The sequence below is a fragment of the Alexandromys fortis genome, unplaced genomic scaffold, assembly GCF_014885135.2.
Source record: "Alexandromys fortis isolate MF-2015 unplaced genomic scaffold, M_Fortis_MF-2015_v1.1 scaffold_27, whole genome shotgun sequence".
NCBI classification, from domain to species: domain Eukaryota; kingdom Metazoa; phylum Chordata; class Mammalia; order Rodentia; family Cricetidae; genus Alexandromys; species Alexandromys fortis.
Genome location: NW_026067952.1, coordinates 12619439 through 12639173, shown reverse-complemented (window position 1 = coordinate 12639173; position 19735 = coordinate 12619439). Strand labels below are relative to the sequence as shown.

The 19735-nt window shown below is 40.2% G+C and overlaps 1 protein-coding gene across 4 annotated transcripts in view; it reads left to right on the top strand.

Annotated features, from left to right (window-relative positions):
- Positions 1-19735, top strand: part of Cbfa2t2 (CBFA2/RUNX1 partner transcriptional co-repressor 2) — a 96041-nt gene that overhangs the window by 41116 nt on the left and 35190 nt on the right. For 3 of the 4 annotated variants that reach the window (XM_050150981.1, XM_050150982.1, XM_050150980.1), the window contains one exon: positions 16748-16891. In XM_050150981.1, the coding sequence (XP_050006938.1) occupies positions 16748-16891 (144 nt within the window). Of the gene's footprint in view, positions 1-10291; positions 10363-16747; positions 16892-19735 lie in introns of all 4 variants that reach the window. The other variant, XM_050150983.1, reaches the window with a different exon arrangement.

Genomic DNA, 19735 nt, shown 5'->3' with positions numbered 1-19735 from the left:
AAAAAAAAAAAAAAGCTTTCATTTTTATAGTTTGGTTTGGCCATTTAAATTTTTGAGTTTGTTTAAAGGTATTATTATTATTTTCAAGATAGGGTTTCTCTGTGTAGCTCTGGCTGTCCTGGAACTCAGTTTGTAGACCAGGCTGGCCTTTAACTCACAGAGATCTGCCTGTCTCTATCCCCCAAATGCTGGAATTAAAGGTATGCGTCACCACCACCACCCAGCTAAAATTATAATTTTTAAAGATATATTTATATGGGGCTGGAGAGATGGCTCAGTGGTTAAGAGCATTGCCTGCTCTTCCAAAGGTCCTGAGTTCGATTCCCGGCAACCACGTGGTGGCTCACAACCATCTGTAATGAGGTCTGGTGCCCTCTTCTGGCCTGCAGGCATACACACAAACAGAATATTGTATACATAACAAATAAATAAATATTAAAAAAAAAAGATATATTTATATGTATGAATGTTTTGCCTGCATGTGTGTATACACACCACTTTCATGCCTGGTACCCACAGAAGTCAGAAGAGAGTGTTGGATCTCCTAGAACTGAAGTTACTGATGGTTGTGAGCTACCATGTAGATGCTGGTAATCAAAACCCAGTCCCCTGCAAGAGCAATAAGTGCTCTAAACCACTGAGCCTTCTTCTCTCCAGCCCCTAGAAGTTATTATGAATATTATTTGATTTACATATCTGAGTGCATTCTGGGACTCATACTCAGGTTGATTAAGCTTGCACAGTAGGTACTTCTTGTACGTGTTTGCCACATAAATGGTTTGGCTGTTATAAGACCTGAATTCGCTTACTGTGAATTCTTGAAGATAATCTCCTGGTTTGTGTGTATGTGTGTGATTGTTGTAATTGTTTGTTTTTAAGGGCTACAGAGTTTAGCACCAGTTGAGCTTTGAACTTGAGATTCTTCTGCCTCAGCCCCTTTAATACAAAGGTTATAGGCATGAACCATGCCCAACTTTCCTGTTTAGTTTTTTTTTTTTTAATGTTTTTGTGGTTCTGGATGTTAGTCAGTAAATCATTTTGTGTATGTTTATAGAGTATTTTTCACATTAATATAAACATCTTGGTGTATATCATTCCCATCCCTAAAATATAGAGCTGCTCTTGAATTTTAATTTTTTCTTTTCTTTTTTTAATAACATAACTGGGGTTATATATTTTAGGTAGTTATAGTGAAGAAGTTCCAAAGTTTTAAATTTTCTAGTTTAAGTTGGGTGTGTAAGAGGTCAGTCATTGTACTTAGCTTGACTTATTTCTAGCTAGCTTTTCTTAAATTATCCCATCTACCTTTAGCCTTTGGTTTTTCTCTATTCTATATATCTTTTTTTCCTTCTTACTGCATGGCTGGTTGTATGACTGGGTGGCTGGACCCTGGCATTCTCACCTCCTGTCTTCTATTTTTTTTCTCTGCCTGGTAGTTCTGCCTAACCCTCTCTTATCTAGCTATTAGCTGCTCAGCTCTTTATTACATCATTCAGGTGTTTTAGGAAGGCACAGTAACAATTGCAATACACCAGGCAAATGTGGTGCAAGCCTTTAATCCCAGCACTCAGAAGGCAGAGGCAGGCAGATTTCTGTAAATTCAAGACCAGTTTGGTCTAAAGAGTGAATTCTAGGACAGCCAAGGCTACACAGAGAAACCCTATTGTGGGGAAAAAAGAAAAGGAAAGCAGCACATATTTGCATCATTAAACTAACATTCCATATCATAAACGAATGTAATACATCTTAGGATAACATCCCACGACATGTTACGGAGGCACAGCCTTTTAATTCAGAGCTCCAGTGTCTGGGGCAGAACTGACCTTGAGGCCAGCCTGGGCTACGTGAGACTCTTGTCTCCAAAAACATTAAAATAAAATAAAAAGAGGGTTTAAAGATTAATAAGTCATAAATTCACTTTAAAAAGTAAAGAAGCTGAACATGGTGGTGCTGCATGCCTTTAATCCCAGCGCTCAGGAATAGGCAAACAGATTTCTGAGTTCGAGACCAATCTGGTGTACAGAGCAAGTTCCAGGACAGCCAGGGTTACACAGATAAGCCCTGTCTAGAACCGGGTGAAAAAAGTCTTTTCAGATCCAGGCATAGTCCAGCGATCAGAAAACAGAGGCAGATAGACCTCTGTGAATTTGAAGTCATCCAGGATGCCCTCACTTCCTCTCACCAAATAAAAAAAAATTGTGCCCAGGCGGTAGACAGTAATTTTAGGTATGTAAGAAGTTGAGGCAGGAAAATTGAAATTCCTAAGCTAGCACATGCAATTTAGTAAGACCTGGTTTCAAATAAATTAAAATGGGCTGAGGGCCAGGCGGAGGTGGTGCAGTAAGAGCTACACAGAGAAACCCTGATTTGTAAACCAAAAAAGGGAGGAGGGAGGAAGGCTTGTGATGTTAGCTTTGTGGTAATGCTTGCCTAACAGGAGGTTTTGTTTTCAACCCTTAGCATCACAAAGTCACTTCTAAGTAGTTCTTTCCACGGGGGTTTTGTGCTTGTGATTGGTATAATAAAGCATGTGGATAGATTCTTTATGTTGTTGTTTTCTTTGTTTTGCTTTAATCTCAAGGAACTAGAGGTGTTAACCTGTGTTTTAGAACTTACATTTGGTAGTGGCACCAACAGCTGTCACACTGCTTAATTGTCACTTCATTATGAAAATTATTGTTGCTCACTAATCTGTAGGTATAAATCTGGATTTTTAACTACATGTGATCTGGAAAAAATATTTCTTGAAAGAGTTTATGCTGGGTAGGCCACCTGCTCTTTACTCTCAAATCCAGAATGAAAAGTTAGACATAGCATTTGCAAACCTATCAGTTAAGATGTGTACAGGAAGGTGAGCTGTGTGGAGGTATAAAATATATAGACATTCTCTTCTTTTAATAGAAAGGAATCTTAGTTTTCAAGGGTAGTTGTAACCTAAAACAGTATTGGAATGATAAAACACACATCTGTGGCTAGACCTAGAGAGTTTGAAGCCAGCCTCAGTTATGTCGCCACACTGACATCCAAAAGGGTTGCACCAGTTTGCGTTCCCACCAGCAATGCAGAAGTGTTCCCTTTTCCCCACAACTTCTTCAGCATAAATTGTCATCAGTGTTTTTGATCTTGGCCATTCTTACAGGTGTAAGATGGAATCTCAGAGTTGTTTTGATTTGCATTTCTCTGATGATTAAGGATGTTGACCATTTCTTTAAGTGTCTTTCAGCCATTTTAGATTACTCTGTTGAGAGTTCTCTGTTTAGGTATGTAATCCATTTTTTTAATTGGATTACATGTTCTTTTGGTGTCCAATTTATTGAGTTCTTTGTATATTTTGAAGATCAGACCACTGTCTGATGTGGGGTTAGTGAAGATCTTTTCCCATTCTGTAGGCTGTCGTTTTGTCTTGTTGACTGTGTCCTTTGCTTTACAGAAGCTTTTCAGTTTCAGGAGGTCCCATTTATTAATTGTTTCTCACAGTGTCTATGCTGCTGGGGAAGTGGTCTCCCGTGCCAATGAGTTCAAGTGTATTTCCCACTGTCTCCTATAAGGTTCAGTGTGGCTGGCTTTATTTTGAGGTCTTTGATCCATTTGGACTTGAGTTTTGTTCATGATGATAGATATGGGTCTATTTTCAATTCTTTTTTTTTGTTTGTTTGTTTGTTTTTCGAGACAGGGTTTTTCTGCAGCTTTGGAGCCTATCCTGGAACTAGCTCTTGTAGACCAGGCTGGTCTCGAACTCACAGAGATCCGCCTGCTGAGTGCTGGATTACCACTAACCCAAGTTTAATCCTTTGTCCTTTGCCTGCAGCCCTATCAGCATTGCCGTTAATAATTGTTGTCTCTGTTACTGAAATGACGAAAACTGGGGTTCTTCTTGATAATGAGCTGCTGCCCCTCCCCCCCAGAATCTGCTCTCCTACCTATCCCTTGAGGTTTTCCTCAGAGTCCTACAAAATTGGAAACTATCCTGGACTTGATTTATGTAGTCAAGCATTCTTACAGTAAGCCACACCAGTACCCTCACCCATTTTTTAAAAATTTATTTTTAGAATGAGTCTTGCTAAGTCAGAGAACAACTTTCATGAGTCTTTTTGCCTTCGACTTTGGGTTCCAAGGATCAAACTAAGGTAGTCAATCACCTGTGTCTACTAAGCCATCTCTAGGGCCCCAGAGTTGACTATTGTAGGCTTGGGGTCTGTGTTGGGTGGTAGAGCACTTGCTTAGTATTTTCAAGTCCTTAGGTTTGATCCCCTGCACTATACTCCAGACTCAAGCACTCTGGAACTGGAATGTAAAGGGCCAGGGAAACTCAGGGAGGGAAAATGTTGGTAGGAAGGCTGTTCCAGAGCAGGAGGAAGCCTGGGAAAACACCCAATTAGGGGTTCTTAGGTCGCAACTCAGTCGATAAAATACTTGCCTAACTTGCGAAAGGACTTGGTTCTGTCTCCTGTACCTACTGAAAAGTGGGAATGGCAATGTACTGGGAGGTAGAGGAAGAATGACCACAAGTTCAAGATCCTTACTAGCTACACACAGTTTAAGATTAGCCTGGGCTATGTGAGATCTCTAGCTACTCTGGAGTCTAAGGAGGAAGGCTTTCCTTAAGCCCAGGAGTAGATGGCCCTTATCTCAGAAAAGGTATTATCTCTCTTCAAATTTATGCCTTCCTTCTGAAATGTAATACTCCTGCTTTTGTTTATTGACATCAGCCTTAATTATATTTCCTTAAGTGGACCTTTATAGAAAAAGTCTTGGATATTTCCAAGACAAACTTTGAATCATGTCATGTGCAGTTCATTTGAACTCTGTGGCCAAGCTGTTTTGGTATTTAAAGCCATTAATTCTAACTCACAGGATTTCTGTCTTCAAGCAAATGAGAATCAGATTTCATGTCTGCATATTTTGCCACAGACATTGTTTTATTCAAATAGTTTAAATTTTTTAAGGAGCTGGTGAGAGTTCAGTGTGTAAAGATGCTGCTATATCTGATGATAGGAGTTTGCTCCCTGGGTCTCAAGTGGTGGAAAGAAAGAAACACTCCTGCGTGTTGTCCTCTGGCCTCCACACGTGCACGTGCTGAGATTACAGGCATGTAATCTCATACTGGTTTCTTATTAATTAATCCTAGAAATCAGAGTTGAGTTTGTTTTGCCTCTGGTTTGCTAGAGCTTGAAGGCATGTAGGCAGGACAATGAGGGTTCTTGGTTTGTTTATTGATTAGATGTGGTACTGTTGCCTAGACCCTCTTCCACTTAACTGACAGTGCTGTCTTTACATTATTGCAGTGCTCTATGTCAGAAGTTCCTGACCAGATGTTGTTGGTCTGTTAGGGATATTGTCCAGATGTTGTTGGGCAGTTTTAGGTATTGTCCAGAAGCTTCTCCTCATAGAAGACTTGATCTTTAGTCTCCACCACTTCTGAATCTCAAGTTCTGTTTGTTTGGTTGTTTTTCTCCACCCTAAATAGAAGCTGTGTATTCTTGGAAGCACAGGGACTTAATTTTTCAAAGATTAAGGGGCATGCAAACAGGTGGAACCCTAGCATTGACAAGCTCTTTCAGAGTTTGACATATATATATATATATATATATATATATAAATTAAAGAATATCTGTGTCATACAAACTGACTGAATATGGTAGAGTGAGTTAAAACTTTTTCTTGGAGCCGAGGATGTAGCTCAGAACACCTAGCATACACACAACCCATATTCTTGTAGTGCTAAAAAAAGCCAAAATAAAAAGCAATCACATGGTCACATAGACTAGAGTTTTGGAACCAGATATGTATCACAAGCCATGTAGTTTATTTATTTATGGTGTTCTCCCCCCATTGCTTCTGTACATCCTAGGGGACAAAAGAGGGTATTAGATTCCTTAACGCTGAAGTTACGGGCAGTTGTGAGCTGCCCAGTGTGGATGCTATGAACTGAACTTGAGTACCAGAGTAGCAAGTGCTCTTAACCATTGAACCACCTCTCCAGCCCACATTGTTGAAGGAACAGGGACTTACATCTAGCCAGGCTGGTCTAGAACTCATTATGTAGCACGGCTGACCCTGAAATCCTATTTCTCACCAGGCACGAGGATGTGTGGTTTAATCCCAGCACTCTGGAGGCAGAGGCGATGGGAGCACCTCTACATATGCCTGTGTGTGCACATTCATGCATGTATGCATGCGCACGTTTAAGTAAATGTTACTTTAAAAAATTAAGGGGCTAGGCAGAGCGCTGTATACATAATAAAAAATAAATATTAAAAAGAAAAGAAAATCAAGGGGCTGGAGAGATGGCTCAGCAGTTGATAGCACATGTTCTCATAGAGTAATTGAGTTCAATTCCCAGCACTCATAAGGTAACTTACAACTTCATGTAACTAGTTCCAGGGAATCTACCACTCTCTTCTGCCATCCACTGGCCTAAAACATGGTAAATAATTGAGGCTGGTCTTGAACTTTTTGTTTTGTTTTGTTTTCGGGACAGAGTTTTTCTGAGTAGTCCTGCCTGTCCTGGAACCCTCCTATGTAGAACCCAGGCTGGCTTCAAAGTCAGATCTGCCTCCCGAGTGCTGAAATAGAAGGACTGTGCCATCTCTGCCCGCCTGACCTGAACTCTTGATTTTCCAGCTTCTACCTTGCAAGCACTTGCTGCTGTGCCTGTTTCTGCTTCTGTTTTAGCTGTTGTGAATAATGCTGTTAACGGGGATGACTATAGTAATATAAATCTAGAGGCTGTCTTTCAGTCAGGTGACAGATAATTTTATAAGTGAGAAAATAGTCATTTGTCCCAGATGTTATGTAGCTGGTTAGTGATAGAAAAACAGCTGTAGCTAGACATGATAGCACACCCGTAATCCCAGGACTCAGCAAGTGGAGACAGTAGTTCAGGGGTCAGCTTGTTATATGTGAGACCTTGTTTTCAAATAAATAATAAGGCAATTGAGCTCCTAACATGATTTTGAAAATCTTTTTGGAGACTGAGGAAGGCAGATTGGCGAAAGCTCCAGATCGACCTGGGCAACATAGTAAGTTCAAGACTATCCTGGGATACATAGTGAAACCTTGTCCAATCTCCCCTCAAGGTAAAGAGTTGATGTTTTATTGTTAAGAACAGGAAGAGGCCATTAAGAGTTTTAAATTAATTTCTGATAGGACCCATTTTAAAGTTTAAATCAGCTAGATTGGAAGGGGTCAGTTCTGAATGAAGCAGGAAGAATAGTTAGGGACTAGTTGTTGCCGTTCATGACAGTGTCTACGATATCACCAGTGGAGGAGGGATATGGATGTCTTGTGAAATATTTTGGAGTTGGACTGTCAGCATTTACTCTGATGTGTTTTGTTTCAGAAGGTTATGTGTTGATTGTAGAGACACTGTAGTACAGTTGTGTCAGTGGCTGGAGCTAGAGAGACCTGAGTTTCCATCTTAGGAAAACCATTAATTAGGAGTATGAAAAGTTGACAGTGCTCTGTCTCAGACAGACAGACATGCATGCATGCATGCACGTACACGCAAACAAAGTGAAGAGGATTATATATGAGTAAGAAGATTAGAGCTAACTTATTTCATGACAGTCTTGGACTTACCTGGACTCTGACTGTGGTAATAAATGTTCAGTCAGGATGCTAATACTATATAATGTTAAAAGCTTGAGATCAGTTACACTGTGGCAGAGGTAGCCTCTCTAAGAAGGCAGGCTATTTGTCATTTCTCTCCATGTGAAAAATTTTACCTTGATGGAGACTTGAAACAGATGGTGTACAGTTGGAGTAGACTCTGTTATTCCAAATAAACATTTGCTGGAACTGGGGTACAGCAATCCATATTTCACTTTTCCCTATTTACATTATCAGGTTAGCTGTGTTGCTGCTGCTTTTACTTGCATTAAGGTTATCAACAGGCTTTGATGTTGGCAGACTGATTACAACATGTTTTTAAATATTAAAATGATCACCACTGGAAGAAGCCCTTTAGTTTCCTATCCTCCACACTCAGTAACATAATGACTGTCAACACATTCTTACCTGAGTACTAGCTAAGAGTTCTGTGTGTGGATGGTCAAACAACACTTTGTCATCTGTTAATGTTAAACGCCTGCTCACTGGAATGACTTCTCAGGTTCTGTTACTGCTAATCAGCAAGCATTAAAATCAGGCTTCAGGCACATCTTCCCTATTCCAGATGAGTGTTATCTTCCACGGGAGCCTTGTCTGCTCTGAAAGAGTGACCTAAAACCCGGAGTCCTCAACCCTCCTAATAGCATTATACGTCTGCCCCACCATGCCCAGGTGACACTAGCCCTTTCATCTTGGCAACCAACAAACCTTTTACTTATATTATTATTCTGTTTTGGCTAAGAGGTACTTTTAAATTGAGGAAAAAAGGAAAATTTCATGGTTTTCATCTCATGTAGTCCAGATTATTAGCTCAAATACCCATTGTAGTTGAGGACTTTGAACTTCTAATTTTCTTGCTTTCTTCTAAATCCTGGGGATAGGGGGAAGTATATGTGTGTACTTTTGTGTATGTTAGATGAGGTTTCTACTGAGCAATATCCCAAGTTGCAAATGAACTCTTTCGGTTTTTCAAGATAGGGTTTCTCTGTTTAACAGTCTTAACTGTCCTGGAACTTACTCTGTAGACCAGGCTGTTTACTCAAAGAGATCTGCCTGTCTCTGCTTCTCGAGTGCTGGAATGAAAGGTTTGCGCCACCACCCGGTGGTGAATTAACTCTTTTATCTGGCTGAAATTACTATTGCTATTGTGCTTGTCCATGTCAAGTTGTAGAGTAAGATTTGTGTGTAGTCTTTCATGGTTTTAATCGTTTGTAAAAGAGAACATTTTTCCACCCTTGTTCCTGTGCTTTTTTTTTAATGCTTTGGCACATGTGGGGTAGAGTTTTAGACAAGGTCTCATTGTAGACCACGATGGCTTTCAACTCTCAACTTAGCCAAGGATGCTCTTGAACTCCTGTTTTTACTGTTTAACTAACAAGCACTAATTTAATTGGTCTTAATAATAAAAACCTGGAGTCAGATACTAGGGGGTAAAAGCTGAAAGGTTAGAGAAACAGAGCAGCCAGCCTCTAGTTCTTACCTTTAGAAGATCCTCAGACTCAATACGGTAGTCTGTCTCTTCCCGCCTTATATTCCTCTCTTCCCCAGCCACATCTTCTACCCATCTCTACCTCCCTAGTGCAGTATTAAAGGTGTGAGCCACTACCGCCCCGCTCTGTTTCTCTTTTAGATGGATTCAATCTTGTGTAGCCCAGGGTTGCCTTGAACTGCTGATCTTTTTTGCTTCATCCTCCCAAGTACTGGGATTAAAGGTGTGTGCTACCACTGCCTGGCTTTTGTGGCTGGCTAATGTGGGGTAGCTCCACCCTCTGGTCTCCAGGCACGCTTTATTGAGTAAAGCACAGCAAAGTATCACTACAGGTATAGGTCTTCATTACCACACCTCCAGAAATGTCTGAGTGGGTAAGAATGCTTGCTGCTGAAGAATGAGGACTTTTTGGGATCTCTATCTCAGCACCAATGGGGAAACCTGAGTGGCCACACTCACTTGTAATTCTTCCACAGTGTGAGTGCTGGAAATTGAACTCAGGTCCTCTGGAAGAGCAACAAGTAAGTGTGTAATAGCTAGGGGTGTGGGGGAATAGAGACAGGAAGATCACTGTGTGTGGTTTCTAGCCACTAGCCTGATTCTAGGTTCAGTGGGACGCCCTGTCCCAAAGGAATAAAATAAAGGATTTTGGATGCCCCCTTGGCTTCCTCATGTGAACATCCAGGTGTGTTCACACACACACACACACACACACACACACACACACACACACACGTACATAGACACAAATAAAATAAATTTTTTTAAAGTAAATAAGTTCTAAAAGGTACTTTAGAGCTGGAAAGATTGCTCAGCAGGTTAAAAACTGCTGTGTATTAAGTCTAATAGTCTGAGTTCAATTTCTTGAACCCGCCTGGTAGAAAGAGAAAATGGATTCCCTGTGTTCTCCTCTGTCCTATACACACACAAAGTGAGGGGTTTTCATGTATTTTCAGACAGTCTTACTATGTATTCCTGGCTGTCCTGGAACTCAGAGTGATCTGCCTGCTTCTAAACTAAGATTTTTTTTTTTTTAAAAAAAAGATTTATTTATCTGCATGTACATCTGCACAGTAGAAGAGAGCCTTGGATCTCATGGACTGTTGTGATCTGTCATGTCAGTGCTGGGAATTGAACTCAGGAATTTTGGAAGAGCAACCAGTAAGCTCTGGTCCACCTCCACTTTTCTAGAAAAACCCAAGGCCAGAAAGAATGTCTCCTCTGCCAGGCGGCTAGAAGGATTGCACAGAAATTTTAAGAAGGTATTTATTACTATTATGTCTGGTCCTTATAATAATGTAAACAGATGTCCTAAATTGTTGTGGTGCTTTCTATTGTTTACATTTCCAGTGCTTATAGGCCAGCAAACAATCCTGTTAGCTTGGTTCCCATGTGTTCCTTCCCTCCCCTTCCCCATATATGTCCCTGGCTGCTGTTTTTCATGTACTTCTTTAGCATCTTCTTTGTCATCTTAAATTTGGAATCCTGGAGCTCAGTCCTCAGACCTATTCTTTGCTCACACCATCCAAAATACCTGCTCTCAAGCTTTAAAAATTATCTATACACTTATCATCAGTTGACAGCCCTTAATCCAAAGCTCAGACTCCTATCCCAGGTCAGTCTATACTGTAATGGAAATTAATATTTTTAGGTACCCGAGAAAACCATGTAAAAGCACAGGAAACGCTGGCTGGCTGAAATCAACAGAGAAGGCCACAGAAGACCTTGTTTATTTAGATAGAATTTCTCTGTGTAGCTCTGGCTATCCTGGAACTCACTCTGTAGACCTGGCTGGCCTCACACTCACCAAGTGTTGGGTGGGATTAAAGGCCTGCACCACCACACCTGGCCTTTCTTTCCTTTCAATAATAATAATAATAATAATAATAATAATAATAATAATAATAATAATAATAGACCTTTATTTTTATTTTCTGTGTATGAGTGTTTTACCTACATGTCTGTGTGGGCACTTTGATTGTACCTGGTATCTGAGGAAGCTAAAAGAGGGTATCATCCCCTGAACTAGATAGAGTTAGAGAGAATTGTTAGCCACCATGTGGGTGCTGGGAATTGAACCTGGGACCTCTTAAAAAAAAAAAAAACCAAACCAGCAAGCATTCTTAACTTCTGAACCATCTCCTAGCCTCCACACCCCACCTTTCCCTCTCCCCCTCTCCCTTTTCTGTCTTACTCATCCTTTCCTTGTGAATTGACTGTCTTAAAGGGCTTTGTTTTAGACCAGTGGTTCTCAAGCTTCCCTTTACAGTTCTTCATGTTGTGGTGACCCCAACTATATTTCATTATTGCTTCATAACTGTAATCTTGCTACTGTAGTGAATGGTAATGTAAATATCTGATATGCAAGACCCTGAAATGGATCACGACTTACAAGTTGAGAACCACTGGTTTAGATTGAAGACTTGGCTAGAGGTGGTTACATGTGAATCTCCAGAATTAGGAGCTGCAAATGACAGCAAAGAAGTATAAAGCCAAGTTTTCCATGGGATAGTTATAGACAGATTGCAGAACTTGCAAAATGATGAAATCTGGAATCTGGACATTTGTGAAAATGTTATTTTTTCATCTTTGGCTTTGTGACATATACAAAGGAATAGGTTAGTGGCTTGAAAGGGGGTACTTAGTATATAATACCATCTATTTTTCATTGAGCATAAAGTAAAAGCAGGAAAAAAACCAAAACAGAACAAAAACAGAAGAAGCTGGGTGTAACGGTACATACCTTTTTATGTCAGTACTCAGGCCAGCCTGGGACCTTAGGAGTTTATGTTTAACTCGGGCGGATCAGAAGTTGAGGCTTCCTGTTAGTATGTTCCAGGCCAGCCTGGGACCCACAGGATGCTCTCTCAAAAATAAAATAAAACTTAATTAATTAAAATTCAGTTGGACCTGGAGACATGGCTCAATAAGGTTAAGAGTGCACAATGCTCTTGCAGACAGTCACAGCTCACAGCACCCACATCAAGCCGCTCACAACTGCCTGTTATTCTGGTTCTAAGGCCTCTTTGGGCAGAGGAGCATATACCTATACACACATAAGTGTAAAAATAAAGTAATAAATTCTTTAAAAAATTAGTAATTTCTTTTATATCCTTGATGGTGGTAACTTCCAGTTCTAAGCTGAAGTGTTCTTTTATTTCCAAACTTCTGAATTGAACTATCTACTGGGAGCATACTGGTTTAGAGTGAGCATAAAAATTTAATATCCTACAGGCAGAGTGGCACACATCTTTAATCTCAGCACTCAGAAGGCAGAGGGCATCTCTGTGAGTTCGAGGCCAGCTTGATCTACAGAATGAGTCCCTAAACAAAAAAAGAAGAAAAAAGGTCCCATACTGAATACATAATTTCTCTCCTCAAATATACTTTACTACTAGTGTTCTCTGTCTTGGTCAATAATTCCACCTTGATGTACATTACCCCCCCCCCCATCATCTTATCAATTATCAAATTCTCTATATTCTAATTTTAAGTATTTTTTAAATTCACCCTCCCAATCCATTCGTATTGTTGCACTTTCTCAGGAATTGCTCCGTCACAACGTGAAACTCACACGTGGCCATCTTGCATCACAGGCTCATCATCTCCCCATCAGAAACAGTGATGTTTTCTTTTCCTTCGTTTTAGATTCCTTCCTTCTGTAGACAGAGTCTTTCCATTTGTTTTTTAGAGTAATTTATTATTTTGTGCATATTATTTTTGCTTGCATGTATGTGTATGCATTGCATGCCTTGTGTCCACAGAGTTCAGAAGAGGGTGTCAGATCCCCTGGAAGTGCAGTTTTGGATGGTTGTGAACCATTATGTAGGTGCTGGAACCAAACCCTGGTCCCCTGAAAAAGCAACAAGTATTGTGCTTTTTTTTTATTTTATTGATATTTATTGAGCTCTACATTTTCTCTGCTCCCATCTCTGTCTCTCCCCTCCCCCCTTCAATCCTTTCCCAAGGTCCCATGGTCCCAATTTACTCAGGAGATCTTGTCTTTTTCTAATTTCTATTTCCCATGTAGATTAGATATATGTAAGTCTCTCTTAGTGTCTGCATTGTTGTCTAAGTTCTCTGGGATTGTAGTTTGTAGGCTGACTTTCTTTGCTTTATGTTTAAAAACCACCTATGAGTGAGTACATGTGATAATTGTCTTTCTGTGTCTGGATTACCTCACTCAAAATAATGCTTTCTAGCTCCATCCATTTTCCTGCAAAATTCAAGCTGTCGTTATTTTTTTCTGCTGTGTAGAAATGTACCATTGTGTAAATGTACCACATTTTCCTCATCCATTCTTCGGTCAAGAGGCATTTAGGTTGTTTCCAGGTTTTGGCTATAACAAGCAAAGCTGCCATGAGCATAGTTGAGCACATGTCCTTGTGGCATGATTGAGCATCCTTTGGATATATACCCAAAAGTAGTATTACTGGGTCTTGAGGAAGGTTGTTTCCTAATTTTCTGAGAAATTGCCACACTGACATTCAAAGGGGTTGTACCAGTTTATATTCCTTTCCAGCATAAATTATCATCAGTGTTTTTGATCTTGGCCATTCTTACAGGTATAAGATGGAATCTCAGAGTTGTTTTGATTTGCATTTCTCTGATGACTAAGGATGTTGAACATTTCCTTAAGTGTCTTTCAGCCATTTTAGATGCCTCTGTTGAGAGTTCTCTGTTTAGGTCTGTAATCCATTTTTTTATTGGATTATTTGATCTTTTGATGATCAATTTATTGAGTTCTTTGTATATTTTGGAGATCAGACCTCTGTCTGATGTGGGGTTAGTGAAGATCTTTTCCCATTCTGTAGGCTGTCGTTTTGTCTTGTTGACCATGTCCTTTGCTTTACAGAAGCTTTTCAGTTTCAGGAGGTCCCATTTATTAATTGTTTCTCTCAGTGTCTGTGCTGCTGGGGTTCTTTTTAGGAAGTGGTTCCCTGTGCCAATGCATTCAAGTGTACTTCCCACTTTCTCTATGTTGAGGTCTTTGATCCATTTGGATTTGAGTTTTGTTCATGATGATAGATATGGGTCTATCTACATTTTTCTACATGTTGCTATCCAATTATGCCAGCACCACTTGTTAAATATTCTTTCTTTTTTTCCATTTTATATTTTTTACTTTTTTTTAATCAAAGATCAGGTATTTGAAGATGTGTGGATTGCTATCCGAGTCTTGTATTTGGTTCCGTTGGTCTTCCTGTCTGTTCTTACGCCAATACCAAGTATTGTGCTTTTAACTGCACAGCCAGCTTTCCAGCCTCTATTCGTTTTTATTGTATATGTCTAGGTTTTGCTTGTATGTACATTTGTGCACCACATGTTTGCTTGATACCTGTGGAGACCAGAAGAGTGCATTGGATCCCTGGGCTGGGAATTCAAACCCAGGTCCTGAAAGAGCAGCTAAAGTGTGCTTAACCTCTGAGCCATCTCTCTAGCCCTGTCTTTGATTTTCATAGCTTTCCTTTTATGTGGTTTTTATTGTCTTTCATTTACTTGTGTTGAAAAACAAGCCCTAGAAAGGTGAAATTATTTGCTAAATTTCATGTAGGTCATGAGTAACAGAAGATGGCATCAAGCCAGCCCTTTTACTTTCCTTATCTTCATTACTGTTTGGAACTAGGAATGACAGTAACGGTGCTGGTTTGTGGACAGTGGAGTAAACAAGAAGTGAGTAACTGTTCTTTAAGCTGAGTTTTCAGAAGGTGGAGCATGCAGCTCACTGTTCCTAAGTTGGGCTCACCTATCTTTGTAGCCCTGGACAAGTGCTGAATGTTACAACGTTATCTGTTTGGCTGCTAAGCCTTCCTCCAGCCTTTGGCACCCTTGCTGTAAGGACAGGTGGTCTGAAAAAGACGCCCTCCAGGTTGATGCACACTGTACATAACATAACAGTGTGAGACAACTGTCAGTCCTTTCCTTCTCTTCTCCCCTACACCCTCCAGAAAGCTGGGCCCCAGATGGAAGAGCTGGAAACATGTCAACTGTTCTCTGAAGGGCATTGAGAAAACACTGGCAGGAAGAAAAAGGCAAGCGCAACAGTTCATTAGTCCACTAATCAGATAGGACAACCATCAGTTTCACAAAGACAGCATCCTGACCTGGGACAGTGGGCAGTTTTACTTCTCAAAATGCTGTAGGTTTTTTTTTTTTTTTTTTCAAGACAGGGTTTCTCTGTAGCTTTGGAGCCTGTCCTGGCACTAGCTCTTGTAGACCAGGCTGGCCTCAAACTCACAGAGATCCTCCTGCCTCTGCCTCCCGAGTGCTGGGATTAAAGGCGTGCGCCACCACCGCCCGGCTAATGCTGTAGGTTTTGTTAGGGGTTTGTAACATGGGTGCTTGACTTCCTTGATACTTTTTATTGATGTATCCCTTTCCAAAATAAAGCCACTGCAAACTGGAACATAGAATAGTATTTGGGGACATCTTTCCCATCAGAAAGAGTAGTGAATATGCTAAGATGTTCCTTGTGGTTTGCATGAGCATGCCAGAATATGTCATCTTTATAATTGTGATTCTACAAGAAAACTTTCCTTTTTACTTTCTCATTTAAACCTTTTCTGTGGTCTTTGCAGTTGAAATCAAAGTCAGTTGCTACTACAGTATTTAAGTAAAACAAAACACAGCAACAGGTAATTACTAAGGGGCGTATGGTTCGATAAAGGTGAGCCTGTTATCCAGGTATTAATAGGTTCTTTTTTTGTGAAAAATAGTTCATCTTAAATGTTTTTTGAGTCATGGTTTTGCCTCATTTAACCCAGAGTATTTTATAGCTAGAGTCTGGCTTTGAGCTTCTGATCCTCCTGTTTCTACCTCCCCAGAGCTGCATTCACAGGCAGTATGCCACCGTGCCAGGTTTTACTATTTATAATACTTTGGATTTTTCTTATGTGTTTTGCCTCCATGTGAGAGTTCAGAAAAAGCTCTGAGATTGTCTGAAACTGGTATTAGAGATGGCTGTGAGTTAGGAATTGAACCTCTGTCCCCTGTAACCTCTGAGCTGTCTCTCCAATGCCCTTACTTTTTTTCTTCATGTGCACTGATATTTTGCTAGCATTTATATCTGTGGGGGTGTGTTGGGGCCTCTGGAACTGGAGTTACAGAGAGTTGTTAGCTGCCATGTGGGTGCTGGGAATTGAACCTAGACCATATTGAAGAGCAGCCAACCCACTGGTAGAGTGCCCTTAACTGCTGAGCCATCTCTCCAGTGTCCCTCTCCCCCATTTTTAAAGGTCATTTCCAAGGTCTTCAAGGTGGCTCAGCTAGTACATATGTGTAAAGTACTGAGCCTGACAACCTGAACACATTGTAGAAAGGAGAGAACTGAGTCTGGCAAGTTCTGACCGCCACACATATCATGGCGCGTGTACGCATGCTCATGAACTTGTGTCACACACGCTCACACCAACCAACAAACAAGTAAATATGTAGTTAGATTTTTAAAAGGTTCTTTACCCAAATAAAGCAGCATTTACAGAGCTAGATGTTAGGATATTAACATCTCTCCAGGGAGTCTATGTTTTACCCTTTGTTATAAGTATCATCTTAACTTCTGAGTCCTCTAGGGAAATAGGTTCATTTCCAGTTGTTGTTGCTATTTATTATTTAGAGAGCTTTGACCTTTCTTTTCTCTATTCTTTGCAGTTGGTTGTGAGAAAAGGGTGCCAGCAATGCCTGGATCGCCTGTGGAAGTGAAGATACAGTCAAGATCCTCACCTCCCATCATGCCACCCCTCCCACCAATAAATCCTGGAGGACCGAGGCCAGTGTCCTTTACTCCTACAGCATGTGAGACCTTTTAATTAAGTTGAACTCATGATTCAGAATCATAATTTAGATTTGAGTAACTGATTTGCATTAAACCTTCAATATACATCATTCAACATGACTAAAATATAAATAAGGGCGTGATATAGTAATGCATTCTTATTAATTATCTCAGTTTGTAATTGCCACACTCAGAGGATCAAGTGCTCTAGGGTGTTGCATGTGCCTTTGATCCTGGCTCGTGGGAGACAGAAACAAGTGGCTCTCAGTGAGTTTGAGGCCAGTCTGGTCTATATAGTGAATTCCAGGCCCATTGAGCTACTTAGTAACACCCTATCTCCAAAAAAGTAAGAGAAGGGGCTGTTTTAATGTGATCTCCAAAAATAATAAAGATCGGCATGATTTTTATTTATTTGTGACAGAGTCTCACTATGTAGCTGGGTATATTATAACTTGAAAAAGGTGAGAATGTGATTATACAATTTCATTTAAACACTGTGAAAAGCATATCTATACTGTGTAAAGCATATCTATATTGTCAGGGTGGTACAAGTGTAGTAATATTCTGGTTTTTGTGGGGTGCTTCAAAGAGGGCAGCCCTGATCAGGATGGATCTTTCTGTGGAAACAGAAATGAAAGGTGATTGCAGCTTATTTTCTAGACTGGTGAGGGTAAGTGCGGAGCTCTCCTTTCTAGGAGTTTTTGTAATCTCCTTGAATGGAAAATAGAATTATCCTCCCCTTTTTCCTCAGCCCGTTAGTTTTCTTGAAAACCTACCACTTGTTAGGGGATGATGAATATACATCAGATAGCTCAGCAGGTGACGGTGCCTGTTACCAAGACTGACGACTTGAGTTTGATCCCCAGGACCCATGTTGTAGGAGGAAGAGAACCAACTCCTGCAAATTGTCTTCTGACCTCCACATTCACTATGACAGATATACACACTTGTGTGTACCTGCACACAATATAAATGTATTGATAGTTTGCAGAAACCTAGTAATACCTATGCATATGTATGTGGTAAGTGAACGCATCAAGCAGTCTCACCTTTTGTGGTAACATATGCTAGTAGTGCTTGGGGGAGAAGGGACATGGCAGAAAGAACTCTAGTTCTAGGCCTGTCTCAGAAAGCAAAAACGAAACGAGGAAGACCAGTCTACTACGTGATCGCAAATATACACAGAAAAGAAGTAAAATAGTGGTCGTGTGTGTGCGGATTTCTGGAACTCACTGTGTGGACCAGGCTGACCTCAAATTTAGAGATCACTTTACTTTGCCTCTGAGTGTTGGGATTAAAGGAGTACACTACTACATCCAGCGCAGCTTGATTAACTCTGTTAGGGTTTACCTTGAAATAAAGCAGCACCATCCTATACCAAAGAAAACTCTTCTTACAAATAATAGCTGAGCTGTATAATATAGAAAAGTGTTTGCTGGTTCATATTTGAATGCTGATCTATCCAGGAAGAAGGAGCAGAGATGGAGAAGTGACTGTTTGAGGAGGGATGTATGACCGAGTTTATGGTAGTTTTAGTAACTCAGAGGTTAAAGGGTTGGTCTTTTAAAACATAGCTGAAGTCTTTAATTGTTGCTTGCTTTATATTTGTTTTGATGTGTAGCCTCATGTAGTTCAGACTGGTATTGAACTCTTTACAGCCCAGCGTGATCTTGAACTCTTGATGTTTCTGCCTCTACCTTCCAAGTACTGGTGGGATCATAGAAATGTGCCCCCATGCCCTGCTTTTGTTTTGATGTTTTTCTAAGATAGGGTCTCACTCTATAGCTCAGGCTGGCTTCCAAACTGAAATTCTCGTAAATCTGTCTCCTAAGTACTGGTGGCATCACTGGTTTGAGCCTACTACACCCACCATATTTGCGTCTTTTTTTTTTATTACAATTTATCCTTCCCTCCCCTCAGAAAACAGGAATACTGATTGTGTTTATCAAAATTTGATCAAAAGTAAAGAATTGGAGATCCTTGGTAGAGTTTAAATAGTGCCTTTTTCCCCCCTGTCCTTTTTCTTCTTTTTTGGGTATGTGGGTGTCTTGATATGATGGTTTTAACCTCTTGGGCCCAAGTGACTCTTCTGACTCAATCTGTAGAGTAGCTAGGAACATTCTAATTTTAGAAGGTATTTTCTCTGAATGACCAAGAATTTTGCATTGTTTACCAATCTGTGTCAAGACAAGGGGAAAACTACTCTAAAGGACATTAGTATTTTGAATGGTCAAAGAGTTATATATTTTTATGAGAATTAGATCATAAAGATAGAACCTGAAAATGTCTTTGACATTAGTATAATTCTTTTTCTCTAATGATATTTTTCACGTGCTAACTTGTGTCTGATTTCTTTGAGATTCTTGGAACATTTGTGAAGTGAACAGGAAGCTGGATGTGCTGGGTCACACCTACAATAATGGCATTCTGGAGGCCAGTGCAGGAGAATTGTAGCAAGTTCAAAGCTACTGTGCAAGACGCTGTCTAAGAAAAAGAAAGAAAAGGAGGTTCTGAGGGAGATGACTCAGGGATTAAATGCTCCTTTTGGTCTTGCAGAGGACTGGGGTTTGTTTCCCAGCCCTCATATGGCAGCTGATAACTGTCTGTTAATTCAGTGCCAAGAGATCCAATGTCCTCTTCTGACCTCCATGTGCACCAGACACACATGTGATACACAGATAAACATGCAGGCAAGACATTCATACACATAAAAATGAGATCTTTAGGGGGAAAAAGTAAACATATGAATTTCCAGTCAGTCTCTAGCCCACCTTAAGCACTGTTGTGTCTATAATTTAACTATAGCTCTTTCTGTGCCTATAATTTTTTCCAAGGAAAGATTTTATTTATTCATTATGTATCTA